Raw genomic sequence first — 13,854 nt, forward strand, 5'->3', positions numbered from 1 at the left:
AGTCAAATGCATATACACTTAATACTGGAGTGAGATACATGGGCACCGGCAGTAAACACTGCTCTCTCCACATGATACATGAATCGAACACTTGGTGTGAAAAGATGCGCAAGTCCTCTTGACGTCACACCGAATAAGACAAAATAAATCACAGACCTCACGGGTTTGTGTTCTCGGACTGTTGTCAGTCAACGCAGCGCAATGAAAGAGGGGTGGGCCGCGCTCTTGGCACTAACGGAATTGACTTTACTCAACATGTAGGTTTGTAATAGCGCGACAATACAAACCTTTTCATGTTTACTTCACCAAACGATCATCATGAAAAGTGTTGCCGCTACCAGTGATTGATAAAGACATGGACCTGCCCACTGCACCCCTCTTCCAGATACGAATGGTCCATCCCGGAAGTGAGTCGACTGTTACAGTAAACAAACCGTTTTCTCTGACAACTTGAACGAGCTTCTCCTTTTCTCTGTCGGCTTTTTGTGGTAATAAAATCCTAGAGAACATTAACATTTACAACACCACCGGCGTCTCTGACCTCGTGGGGGATACTTCGACTTGTTAGCTGGTTCCAAGTACTTTGACATTGCCTCACCATGTCAGATTTAATTCTGCTTCTGCTCATCGTCGTCCTGCTGGTGTGTTTGCTGCTGACTCTCGGGGGCTTCTTCATTTACTCGGGGCTCCTGGCTGACGTGGACATCAAAACTGGACCACCTCCAATCAAGAATGTCACCATCGCTTACAAGTTCCGTGAAGGGTCCTACAAGGATTGTGGCGCAACCTTCACGGAAGCCTGCAGCATTGCGCCCCAGCAGAAAACCATCGGCGTCTTCTACGATGACCCCAAGCAGGTGAGATGACCCCGCGTGACCCCGTGGCATGACCTCAAAACTCGGTGTACTTTGTCGCTCGGTGTTTCCTGATAAGATATGACATTTACATGACACTTTTGTGCGTGGAGCAGTGCGGGCTGTGATGGTGGTCCCTCATTTACAAGCAAGGGGCCAAAGGGCACAAAAAAAGTGAGCATCTCCAACCGGGAGGAGGCCCTGGGGCCCACCCAGGACACGCTGAAGAGTTTGAGACTCTCACCTGGAACTGGTCAACTTTTCCTCCTGAAGAGCTGAGGACATTAAAATCTGAGGTTACAGTCTCAGATGGAGCGCAGATACTGTTTTAAAGTGACATTACTTCCACTTATTATGGAAATTCCTGTGAACAGCAAACAAACTGCACAGAAATGATATAGGCAGCAATCGCGCTGCTTGTGTTTTAATGAATCTTATTTCAGTGCTTGAATCCAGTAGCGTCAGAGCAGGTTCTTCTGTGCCCTGTGAGATTGTTGTGTCTACATGTGGATTAGATTTATATGTAGAGTAGTTGCCTGTAAGTTGGGGTTTGGTCGGAGTATTTTCTAGTGGTATGGAACCAAAAACTCTTTCGCGTTGGTGCATGTTTGTAGGAAAATAAATGGTGTAAGATAAGGAAACCAGTCTCACTTGCGAGAACAAAGTCAAAAGTGTTGGCGGTAATTATGGTATATGGTAGTTGTGCAGAAAAAGTGGTCTTCACGTCTGAGTGGTTCTCCAGGCTGTTTACTGCTTCTTGCCCCAGCTAGCTGGGATAGACTCTGTCCCTCCACGACCCCGTGGAAGCAGATGAGTTTCCACATTTCCAGGTAGATGGAGAGCCAGTGCCTGCAGGAGCGGTTTTTGCTTTGGCTCTCAGTTCTGTTCATGAGTAGCTGTCAGCCGAGCAGCTGAGGAGTGAGGGAGTGGGCTGGCTTTATTGTGTGCAGGAACAACGTGTCGCACCATTTTTATTTTTACTTTACAGCATGTAGCATGTGGCCAAAGTGAATCAGTCTGCCTTGAAACCTAATATGAACCTATTCTGGAGCTGTAGAAGAGCAGTCGCACAGAGGTTTTTTAAGTGATTTAATCCTCTCATTTCAAAGGTTTTGAGGAATATGATCATCAGTTCTCACTTTAATGTGGAACACTGGACATTACGCTCAGAGCCGCCGTCGTCTGCCTCTTTAAAGGCCCGACCGCTCAGGAAAGCCGCCGTCTGCTCAGACTGAGGCTGGATGATGAAACCAGTCAGCTGTTCAATGCCACGTTGCACTGTTGATATTTCCCCCTCTCATCTGTGGCTCCTGGGCGTTTCATCACTTGTTGGCATCTGACTTGGATCTGGTTTGAACTAAAATGGCTTATTACCGCATCATCACTGAAGCATGAAGGAAGTCAGGCTGAACCACCGCAGGTTTAGTTCTGCACGAACGAAAACGACTCTCTGAAGTGACTTTTTCTTAGGTAAAACCTAAAAGAAGAACCTCTGTTCTGTGACTCGAGAAAACGGGCAATAGCTTTAGCAGCTGTGGTCACCGTATTAGAAGTTTAAAATGGAGAGAACTCGCTCAGCCTGAGCCACAGTCCATGCTCAAATGAACCTGCAGGGTAAAACTCTTCATGCTGCTTCCTCATCTAAGCCCTGTTGCACTGCCAAACTATCGCCACCTCTGTTTTGTCCACATCAGATCTGTTGTGAAGTGGAACGTTTCCCAGGCTCCTGCTGACTCAGACATTTTTAACATTCTAGCTACCAGCAGCAGATGAACAGTTGCAACAGCAACTGTGGCTGTTCCAATTGGCTTCTACTGTATTTTGAGTGACACATCATCTAAATGTGGGGTGGTTTTCTGTGATATGCTCAGCATAAAGGCGGATCTTATGTCAACATCAGAAATATTCCACTCCAGCTGCAGGCGTGGCGTTGTGTGCTAAAGGCTTGTATCCATATAATACTGACAAACCTGCTCGCTGTGTAGTGTAGTTTTCCTGTTCATTTTTTACTTCTTCCATCACATTAAGGAGGCATCGTAGCTGTCACTCATAGAAGAACTCCAGGTGTTTGACTAGAACTCCAGGTGTTACTCATCTGTGTTACAAAACTCTTTTTAGCCGACAATATGAATATGTAGAGGAAGAATCTGCTCTTGAGATTCATGTTTTATGAACACTTAATGGGGACTTATATTATACTGTGTGATAAAATACAACAGTGAATGTAATATAATTCATTAGTCAAATAAAAGATAATGAGTTGATGTAAATAATAAGCCGCATTCATCTTCTGTTCTCTTTATGGGGGACATTATTCTGTGTGCTACATTACACAATGGCATTCCATGAGCAAAACTTCCACGGTGAGGGAGACTGAATGGACGGGAAATTTCACTTTACAGAAAGAAAGATTGTGTGTAAAGACTTTTAAATTTGATCATTCCGGTGTCAAATATTGAAATGTAATTATTGCAATGAATTCATGATAAACCTAGATAAAAACATAGTCCCAACTAAAGAGGACTATCAGTGGGATGAAGAAAAGTGTGTAAGCATGAGGTCAAGTCTATTGTCTCCCATGATTCGACCTCAGTTTTCTTACCCTCTGGTATCCAACTTATGACCGTATGAATCATCCGAACACAGCACGCTACAAGCTCAGTTGTGTTTCAATAAGTCTTTGGTTTGGTGATGATGTCAGGAAACGGCTTTGAATGGCTTGTTGTTTTTTTTTTAAAGAAAGGTTTGTGGTTAATGTGAAGGATCAACGGTTTGGTTTCGTGTCTTGTCACCTGAGAACAGGGTGGGTGGATTTACGAATTGAGTCTGCACTTGTTTGTTTTTGCGTAGTTCTACCCAAGAATCACCTTCATTCTCCGCACAGATATAACGTCTCCATCAGGTGGAAGTCAAGAGAGCAGCATGACCAGAAGCAGATTTGTCATCATCAAGCTGCAAAGTGATCTGTGAAGAAAAACGTGTTAAATAAGAAACTAGATCATCTTCCTCAGGATAGTGTCAGCGCTTCGCTGTGATACAGAGAGCAGCTGTGTCCTCTGTCTTCTGCTGATCCGGACCAGTTTTTCCATAACTTTTTTAAATGGCCTCCTTTGTGCAGAGGCAGACTGTGAGTCATCCAGTGGGAAAGTGTGGCTGGAGGCCCTGCGGGCTCCTATTAAAACTCCGTGGTGAGTCGGCTTGAGGAGAAGCCATGAAAAGGTTGTCTCAGCGGAACTGCGTTCACACAGATATTCCAGGCGGTTTACGTCCTCACTCCTCTGACTCATGACTGGAAGAACATACGGTGTAATAAAGCATTTGCCTAGAGCGTCGTCCAGGGTGTCCGGGACTGATAGAAATGTGCTTTTAAAGTACGATTGTCGGTTCATTTCTACGTATATTTGACGGTACAACAGCATCAAGTGTGTCTCCCTGTCTAGTCAGCAAACTTTATTGTTGCGGCCACTAGATGGCAGCACCGGCGTTTGTAATCCGAAGACCCGCCTGCGTGTCACTTCTACCGAACGTCTTCAAAGATGAGTATGGGACTGTCAAAAACTCTATTTTACTAAACCCTGATTCACTTGTAATGGCGACGTGTAATGCATGTCTGTAATGATTTACTTTTTTTTTTTACATAATTTCCACAGACTTGACTCTCCTTCTGTGATTTCCTCTGTTGGTCTGATGCACGGTGGAAGGCTCTGCTCTGTCCTGCCCTTGACCCCGGGGTCAGGACTGTAGAGCGTTGGGCTCCCGCCACCTGTCTCCACCTCTTCATTCTGACCAGCACGTTGATCAATTCATTGTTTTATCCACTGGAGTTGTTGCTCCTTGACTGTCTGGACTCCACCAGGCCTAACTAGTATATAATGCTGACTGCGGCCCTTTTCCCGTCAGAGGAGGAGGATGCAGCTGTGTGAGTTCAGTGGTCTCAGTTAAAGGTTAGAAGTCTGAAAGGAAGCAAGCGTGTGGAAGTGGTTCCTGTCGTTGCTCATTCATGCACACGCGAGCTTGCGAGACTCCACTGTTTGCCACAGAGACCCTGAGGAATTAAACATTTTTGCTCACTGTTGCTGTGATATCAGGCTTAGTCAAGTGGATGCCGACCCTTTAAACTTAGTTTATTGCGACATTTTCCGCTTCTTGGTTGCAGCTGGAGGGTGTATAACGGAGGGGCCTTCGTCACGATACCGGGCGGTGGAGGCCGGTGGGCGTGTCTGTGCTAACAGTAAACAATCTGAGTGCCAAGACGGATGTCCTTTTGTTGCCTAGGTGGCATTTACGTGCTTCACTGAGGCCCTGCGTTGGAGACACGCGCAGATTTGCGGCAGGCAATGTAAACCCGCTCACCTCGCATCCTCTCCATTTCCATCTCTGTTTGATATTTTGTCGCCGGCCCACTCAGGGCGTCCGTGACAAGCAGGGGAGAATGAAATGTCCTGTGTAGACATACGTGGGCTGGCGGAGGAGAGCGGACGTCGATTGATTCGGACTCACCTTGAGAGCCTCGCCGCGCTCCGATCCATCAGTCAGAATTTCTGATCAGGCCGCTGCGCACCACTCGCGGTCTCAGCCAGATTTATTAGCATTTCACCGCCGCGTGTCGGCTGATACATATGAAAGGGCAGCTTCTGGCAAGGATGTTGTGCTTGGCTATAAAATGAGCAATAAACACACTTGCTCTCTGAAGTCTGGCTCCACGAGTCTTCAGGTCGATGTTTTTGAGGACAGGTGACACACGGGCTCAGTTCATGCTGATGGACTGTGTCAATAGAAAAATGCTTGACTCTTTTCACCAGCGGCCGCGTATTCCAGTGGCTTTTTTCGGCTTCCTCGACGCGGTGGCCGTTCAGCTGTCCCATTAGAGAAGATCAGCATCTCACCCAGACATCTGGCTGCTCAGGTGCCACACTCTGTCCAGCTGGCCCAGGAGCCAACAAGCACTTCCAGCACCGGAGCCAAGTAAAAGCCGCGCTCTGCTTCCGGCGCTTTGCTTATCGGTGCCAGTAATTATACATGCCAGAACTCCCAGGATGCCATGTGTAATTACCAGCCTGGTCTGAGCACAGCCTTAAGGGACGGGTCCTGATGGAAGGGATCATCAGCCTGGTGTTTAATCACCACGCCGGGGATGTAGTCTCACTCAGTCGGCCGAGCGCATCTGAGGCATATCAATCTCATGGCGTGTGGTGACACGTACTCTCAATGCTTCCTCAGTTATCTGAACTGGGATTTGCTCCAGTTTCTTATGGACCTTGTAACTGCATGATACGAAACAGCATTTGTTTGTTTTGGTCCATGTACTGTTGTGCGTCTCTAAACTTGCTCCACTGGTCCTGTAAAGCACAGTTGAAGCTCTTATTGACTCACCGACGTCATCCGATACCAGGCGCTTATTTTGCCAGTGGACTTGGCTGTTAGCTTCATCTGCATGTTCGGAGCTTGTGATTTGATTTGGATTCTACAGGTTGCCATTGGACTCAGTATCGATTCAGTTTGATTCTATTTCAAAGGCTTTGATGTCAGTTCAGTAAGGAGTAGAAAAACAGTGAGAGTATCTTGTTTGATATTTCATGTCCATGTCAACGTTGGTGGCATGTCACCTCATGTATTGAGCCGTAGAAAATCTGAAAAGATGACGCTAAGATTTAGCCACCGAGTCTGATCACGTCTCCCAGGTTTATATGCAGTGCAATGAGTAGTTCCCTTCCGTGGTGAGAGGTGGCGCGGTGAGCTCTTCGGTCCTTCTGCTTCCCCTGACCATAGAGGCAGATCAATGGCAGCTGACAGGTAGCGAGGAGCCGTTTCAGACTGTTCTATGGAACTGTGTAGACAGTGATGGTGCTGACTGATGCACTGGTTTCACTTCAGCGAGCGATGGTTCAACGCCGTCACCATGTCATCATCCTCAACACCAGGTTTTACATGCGCAAGTTTCTCAATACAATTAGATACTGTGGAGACTCTGTTGTCTACCGATCACATAAAGGATAGATGTCGGGTAACCAAAGCACATAGCCGTGCTTTTGATCACTTTGTAAGGAAGACAAACTTCATTAGGTTACACACACCACATCTCATTGTATATGAGGTTATGAGACATCACTAGATCATGAGTCTCAGCTGAAGCCGCACATCAGTCCACTCATAGTCCAGCTACGGGCCGCATGCTGTCTTAGCCCAGCTATGGGCTATGTGCTAGCTGAGCCCAGCTACTGGCTACATGCTAGCTTAGTCTGGCTACTGGTGACATGCTAGCTTAGTCCAGCTACTGGCTACATGCTAGCTTAGTCCAGCTACTGGCTACATGCCAGCTTAGTCCAGCTACTGGCTACATGCTAGCTTAGTCCAGCTACTGGCTACATCCTCGGTTAGTGCAGCTACTGGCTACATGCTAGCTTAGTCTGGCTACTGGTGACATGCTAGCTTAGTCCAGCTACTGGCTACATGCTAGCTTAGTCCAGCTACTGGCTACATGCTAGCTTAGTCCACATACTGGCTACATGCTAGCTTAGTCCAGCTACTGGCTACATGCTAGATTAGTCCAGCTACTAGCTACATGCTAGCTTAGTCCACATACTGGCTACGTGCTAGCTTAGCCCCGCTACTGGCTACATGCTAGCTTAGTCCAGCTACTGGCTACTTCCTAGCTTGGTTTGTCTTTTTTTCAAAGCCAGACTAATGCAATAATCCTGTTTTCTGAGCCGTCATGTAACGGCAGTCAGTGATTTGAAAAATGATGACTGTCCCGCTCGAGTTTGTTGGTCATGTTTTTTGCTTCTTGCAGAGCTGTTTACTTCAGCAAGCTTGGGTTTTGTATTGCTGTTCTTCATGCTCTGGTGCTTTGTGGTCCAGTGAGGTTCCAAATTTGCAGAATTATTGACTGCACCACAGCGAAAGGCTGAAGTTGCCCTTTTGGTTATGAAGAGATGGTCATAATAACTCGCTTTCAAAGTCCGATATTTGTGATGTCTAGCTTCATAAATGATGGTTCAGGTCAGAGCGGCTTTTGAATACATCATTTTATGTCTGTGTTTATAATGAACCGAAAATTCAGCCTCAGAAAAAATGACTTGTAGCACCAAAATAAAACACTACTGGGCTGCTTTCTCCGTCTTTGCTATGACTATCCTCAGGCTTGGACCGAGACCATGACTCCCTATTGATGACGATGATTCAGGAGGTGATTGCAGTATCATTGGAGCCGTTCTCAGGAGAATATCAACCACCACCGGAATCTAGAAGTGACACTTATGCAAGCTGACGTCCTGCTAGTTGTTGGGACTGCAGATCCAACATTCGCCACCGTGACGCAATGCCACAGGTGTGTTGGTGAATGCTGCTCAGTGGTGCTGTGGTTGCCTCTCCGTCAGTGGGCTCAAATGATGGGATGTGACTTGAGAAATTATGTGAATAATTGTGTGTGTCTTTCTTTTTTTAATTTTTATTTTGTCTTTTTCAAACTGGTCTCCACAACATTAGTGAGAAGGTGGATGCATTTCTCTTTAGAAAAGAGCTTTTGTTTCCTATATTTAAAATCGGTACTGATGCTTTGTTTTCATGCAATTTATTTTATCAATGTATTTGTTCTGTGTTTTCCCTGACAGTTTATTCAGTGACCTCTCACTCTGAGGCTGGTTTTCCCAGACAGCTGCCTTGCTCCATTTGTGATGAGGAACTAGAGCTTTGTGATTATAGGAACGTATGAGCGATGGAACCAAATCTAACTGCCTATTTAACTCATTAATACAGGTAATTTAAAAACAAATTCCTTCTGTGCTAAATCAGCTGGTGAGTAAAACTATATGAACTAAAACTAACTTAACTAACATGAACTAGGACAGAATTTGCCTTGCGCAAAGCTGCTCGTATCCACCAACATGTTCTTTCATTTCTTTTTCTAACCCAATATTATTGCCCAACTCAGATTTTATCGGCATAACTCATGCTCATAATATTCAGGATGCAATGCGCGCAGTCGTGCAGCAGGTGGCAGTAGCGTCACAGAGCTTCTAGTACAGACACACAGGGAAGGTGAAGAAGAGGCTGCGCTCACAAAATGAGAGGAAGGATAAATACACATATTGATATTGTAGTCTCATGGTTGTGCTTCCTCGAGTAAAACTAACATACATCCCATTTCCAACTACCCCTGAAAGTTTAGAGTAGGTGGCCTTTATTATCCCCACAGTGGGGTGTAACTGAGATATGCGTCTCCTTTCTGTTTGTTGAGTTATACAAGGCTTTTATTGACATTATGTTTAGCATGGTTATGTTCGTCAACAGCATAACACAGAAACAAACAGACCAGACTTTGTAAGAGGCAGCATGCAGTGGAGTCTCTAAAGTAAATCAACTTTGGTTCCAGGCTCAGACCTGAGGAGTCCAGAAGGCAGCAGAGCCAGTTTGATCAATCCCCTGTCAGAAGATGACGCCCCGCCTTCCTCTTCATCACAGTTGTCGTCTGCATTGTTGTTCTTTATGAAGACAACACTTTCTTCGCCGCTGTTACGTGTGGTTATAGATACATAATAAACAAGCATGTATACAGCTCCATCAGTTTGATCTGCTCTAGGAGCTGCAGTACAGAAGAACAAGACGAAAGTGGTGGCTCCAGTGGCTCCTGAGTGATGTGCATCATTTCAAGAGAGAAAGTTTTCTTGTGATCTTTCACTGGTAATCGCCGCTAATTATGCCGCGCACTTGGTTTAATTGGTGGCTTGGCCGCTGCCTTTTAATGGGCTTGTAGATGGTTCTTTGTCAGACTCTTGGTAATGAGCCTGTCTTTAAGCCTCTGCTGAAGGAAGAAAGTCTCTTCCAGTCTACTGGCGCAGCAGGGAGGAGGTGGCGGGCCGAGAGCTGCAGAGATGAGGAGAGTAAATCCTCATCACCTGTCCACTAATAAAGAGTTACCTCCATCATACGCAGCTTTTTATTGTTGGAGAGCCCTCAGCGTCGCAGAAGCCCTTGTAGCCTGCAGGAAAGAATTGCTTTTAGAATGACTTTTTCCCCTCAAATGCTCACCGGAGACATGGCTTAAGGGAATCAGGTGGAGATGAGTGGAGCACCGTTTCAGTGGTGAAGCCCTTCTCCATCCCCTCGGCTGACTGGTTTTGCTGCAGTGTTGATGGCTATCTGACGGAGAAAACTCTTCACTTTTCATTCATCGTGCCTCTTTTCAATGTCTGAGGCGAATCCCAAATAATAACACGCCGGCAGTGGTGAGACGTGAGTGTTGTCAACACAAAGCTCTGCTGCTCTCCTCAACCGCCTCGGAGTCTCTCCACCTTTGGCGGAAAGAAACAAAGCAGCTGGCAGAAGACAAGTCAGGTGATTGAGGCTCTTCTCTCCCGTAATTGCCTGTGGTCTCTTGGGTGTCTTGTTCGGATGAGCAGAGAAGAAATTGGATGCGTTCAGAGCGGCGGTGTGGGGTGATATCATTAGAGCTGGCTAACACACTTTAGTATATCCTGGCGTCGAAGGACGGCTCCCGGCTTGGATATAGTTATTGAATAAACCTGTAGTTGTTGATGCATGAGCTGATTTTCTTAACAGCTTTTATGCTGATGACTGAATGGTATTTCATTGAGTTGAAAAAAATGCTGCATAAGTGGTTGAGGGTTGAGCCTGGTTAGTGAACGGTTTTAACTGAAGAGTAAGCAAACAAAAAGCCGACAGCAGAGCAGCTTTTCCTTCGCGTTGCAGCGCGGCTCGGTGGAAAAGAGGCGAGAACGTGTGAAGTGAAATGGACAAGAGGGGGTTGCGCTGTTTGGATGTGATAATTACGCAAGGATTCCGAGGACATGAAGATGAGTGTGGCGGGCTCCCATCTGTGTCCCCTCAGCACTAACTCATCACAGACGGCGGCTGTCACACAGAACCAACCCACAGCAGGTGCTGAGGATTGGACTCTTGGATTCACCAGATACTAATCGCCCGTACAGTGGGGGAAATGGTTCTCTGACTCCCCGCTGGATCGCCCTCTTTCCCCACCGAAATTAACTCATTTATGTGTTTGCAAAAAACGTTCTATAGTTGCGAAATCACTCAGTTCACTTGAAGAGAGATGTTAAAAATAAGAAAGAATAACTGGCTACTGATTTGATTTAAATCTTGTGGCTACTAGAGAAGTTACAGGTGCAAAGGGTCCAAAATGTTGTGCACTTTCTGGAGTGAAAGAAGTGTTCAACCCCATACGTCTCACCCAGAACTCACTCTGTCACTGGCTGCCAGTGTGACACACAGCCAGTTGCCAATGTGTGTGGGGCAGCGAGGATTCAGTGTCTCAGTGTTAGGTCTGCACGATTCAGGGGAAAATATGAATCACAGTTTTTTAGCTAAGAACCGATTTCAAGTTTATTGAACGCATAAACCATGACAAAACAGTTGCAGCACCAAACATATGATGTTTGAGGTGCTGATAAAGATTTGTGGCGTGACTTTGTGTTGCTAAGACGAGTGAAAAACACATCCAGTTTGAATCCAAAATACAGCCACACAACTGAAGGCGAGCCTTTTTTTCAGAACAAGTTTGTTTTGAGTCTGTTCGGTGGGCTGGGTCGCCTTACTAGTTCCCAGTTTGTCATCCATATTCCTTCAGTGTGTATCCTGTCGCTGAGCTTGCCAGTCAATCAGGTGTTCACGTCGCGGGTGAAACACGTGACTACAAGGCGCGTCGTCACTGGCTGAAGGTGAAGCCATGAGCATCGTGGGAACTCAGAAAGTAGTGGCCTGCAGCGCCGCTTGGGAGCCTAAAAACTCACAAAGGGAAGTAGCATTTGTGATGCAAATCCAGTCGGGTTGTAAATTAAATGCAAATCGAAATAAAGTGAAAATTAAACCAGACACTGAGGATGAATCGAAATCCTTATCATGCAGGCCTTCTCAGTGTCCGAGTCACATCGGTGAAACCGTCAGAAGATATCGGGTAGGAGATTGTAGGCTGTCTTGGTTAGAAGGTGAGAGGCGTTGACTCCATCACAGTCACCTGTCGAAAGTGCCGTGCAAGATCCCAACAATGCGCATGAGACAGAAATGAGAGCAGCATAACCCGACTGATGGGACGTGATCTGATGGTGGTCCATGGCTGGTGCCTGTCAAGAGTGTTTAGTTATGAACTGGTGAGGTCAGCAGGTGGCAGCAGGGGCGACTGAGTCATGTGGTTCAAGTCTCGGTGAGGAGCGGCGGAATCAAAGGGTTTGTTTATTGGGTCTCATTGTCATTTATAATGGAGCATGTTGTGGTGTCTGTAGCCGTATCAATTGTATGATGTACTCTCAGAGACTGTGGAGACAGATGTGAGAGGGAGGTTTCATTTTTGTGTGTGTGACTGACAGGTGACGGTGATGGTCTTCGCATCTGCACGGCAGCCGCACCGTCAGGAAAGAAACAGAGAAATGATTGCTGAGAACTAGTCAGACATTGCTGTCAGCACCTGCCTGGTGAAAAGAAAAGCTATGAAAAATTCAGCGCCACGGCTTCACCCCTGCTCCCGTGCACGCCGCCGATCACAGCGCAACAGCACGTTCTCTTGAATTTGTCATTCGTAATTGGAAGGAGAGGATGAGGCATTCATCCAGTTGGAATCACGGTCTTCACCCCGACCTGCCTCATATGTGGCCTGACTCCTGTGTGTCGAGACAAGCATGTTGGCTGCAGTTTGATGTGGATGTGCGGCGTCTCCACATGTTAGTATCAGAGCTGTGTTTTTGCATACTGTGCTGATGCCATGCTAAATCATGAAGCCAGGTTGAGTATTTTCAGAGCTCAAACAACAGTATTGGATGGGACTGGAGAGTCGAATGTGGCTGTTGACTATACAGAGCGCTACTGTATCCTGTTGCAGCAGTGTCTTCTGTCCACGGAACTGTTTACTCTGCATCGCTGTTTACATTACAATAGTTTATATCATAGTTATATCATAGTTTTTTTGCACATTACATTGTCACCTTACACTCCTAGTTGCATTCATTATGAACATGACACTGTTTCTTTAATTTGTATTATTTACGGTTCCTTCCCCGCCATTGTGCTGTTAAGCTATTTACATTGTGCATAGCATTATAGTATTTTATACATGGTTTAATGTCGTATATGTCCCCGTACAAGCCGCCAAGTAATGACATTTCAATCCTCTGTATGTAATGCGTACGGTAGAATTGACAATAAAAGCTTAACTTACCTTAACCTCCTGTCGTCACAGGAGCCTCCGAGACTGTGTCAACTTCCGCTGATGATCGCGTCGTGTCTGTAGCATTTGTAGCAATCTAAAAAATATTGAGAATCCGAAAAATCACCCTTTTTTAAAATGCAATATCAAGTCATCGTTTCTAGTGTTACCATCAACTTAACTTCCGTGGTCATACAAATCGTTCAGCTGTTGTCTTCTCGTGTGCCTGCTGGTCAATATAACTTCCAGCTACCACTGCATCATATACATGGGTGTCTTCCAAAATGGAAACCTCAGACATGCGGCAATAACGCCCCTCTTTTTCTCTCAGAGGCCGGCTGACAAGTGCCGCTACATCGTTGGAAGCATCCTGTGTGAGGGAGAAGACCAGCCGGACCAGGAAATGCAGAAGCTCTACGAGAAATTTGGCTTCAAGGTGTTTTCCCTTCCTGAAGTGACCCACGCGGTGACCACCACCTTCCCCTGCAACACCTCTCTGTCGCATGTAGTGGCTTCATACAGGGTCTACCCCAAACTTGGCTCTTACATCGAGGTAAGTGCCCCGAAATGCAGCTGATGTCTTCTCTCCCGGACTGTCCATCGTTTTCTTTTATGGCCAGCTGCATTCACTGTTTTGGTGAGGTGGCTCTGGTTTGTTGACATCATACCATACATTGGTACGTGTAAGTATGTGGATGCTCTTGGTGATGCACACTTTCACGGGTGGCTTCAGTGGAGTTGGGTATATTTAATACTGAAGGTATAGGTACACATTCAACTCCTTTTTGTCACACTTTAGGTTAGGGAACATTTACTGCCATGAAATGA

General features: G+C 46.1%; 1 protein-coding gene across 1 annotated transcript in view; it reads left to right on the plus strand.

The window, feature by feature from the left end:
* Positions 1-359: 359 nt before the first annotated feature.
* The window catches only part of tex264a (testis expressed 264, ER-phagy receptor a), a 53,829-nt gene continuing 40,334 nt past the window's right edge, over positions 360-13,854 (plus strand). The window contains exons 1-2 of the mRNA XM_053869363.1: positions 360-857; positions 13,358-13,579. Of these exons, the coding sequence (XP_053725338.1) occupies positions 600-857; positions 13,358-13,579 (480 nt within the window). The 5' untranslated portion in view covers positions 360-599. The remainder of the gene's footprint in view (positions 858-13,357; positions 13,580-13,854) is intronic.

Source organism: Synchiropus splendidus, chromosome 6, assembly GCF_027744825.2.
Source record: "Synchiropus splendidus isolate RoL2022-P1 chromosome 6, RoL_Sspl_1.0, whole genome shotgun sequence".
Taxonomy (NCBI): Eukaryota; Metazoa; Chordata; class Actinopteri; order Syngnathiformes; family Callionymidae; genus Synchiropus; species Synchiropus splendidus.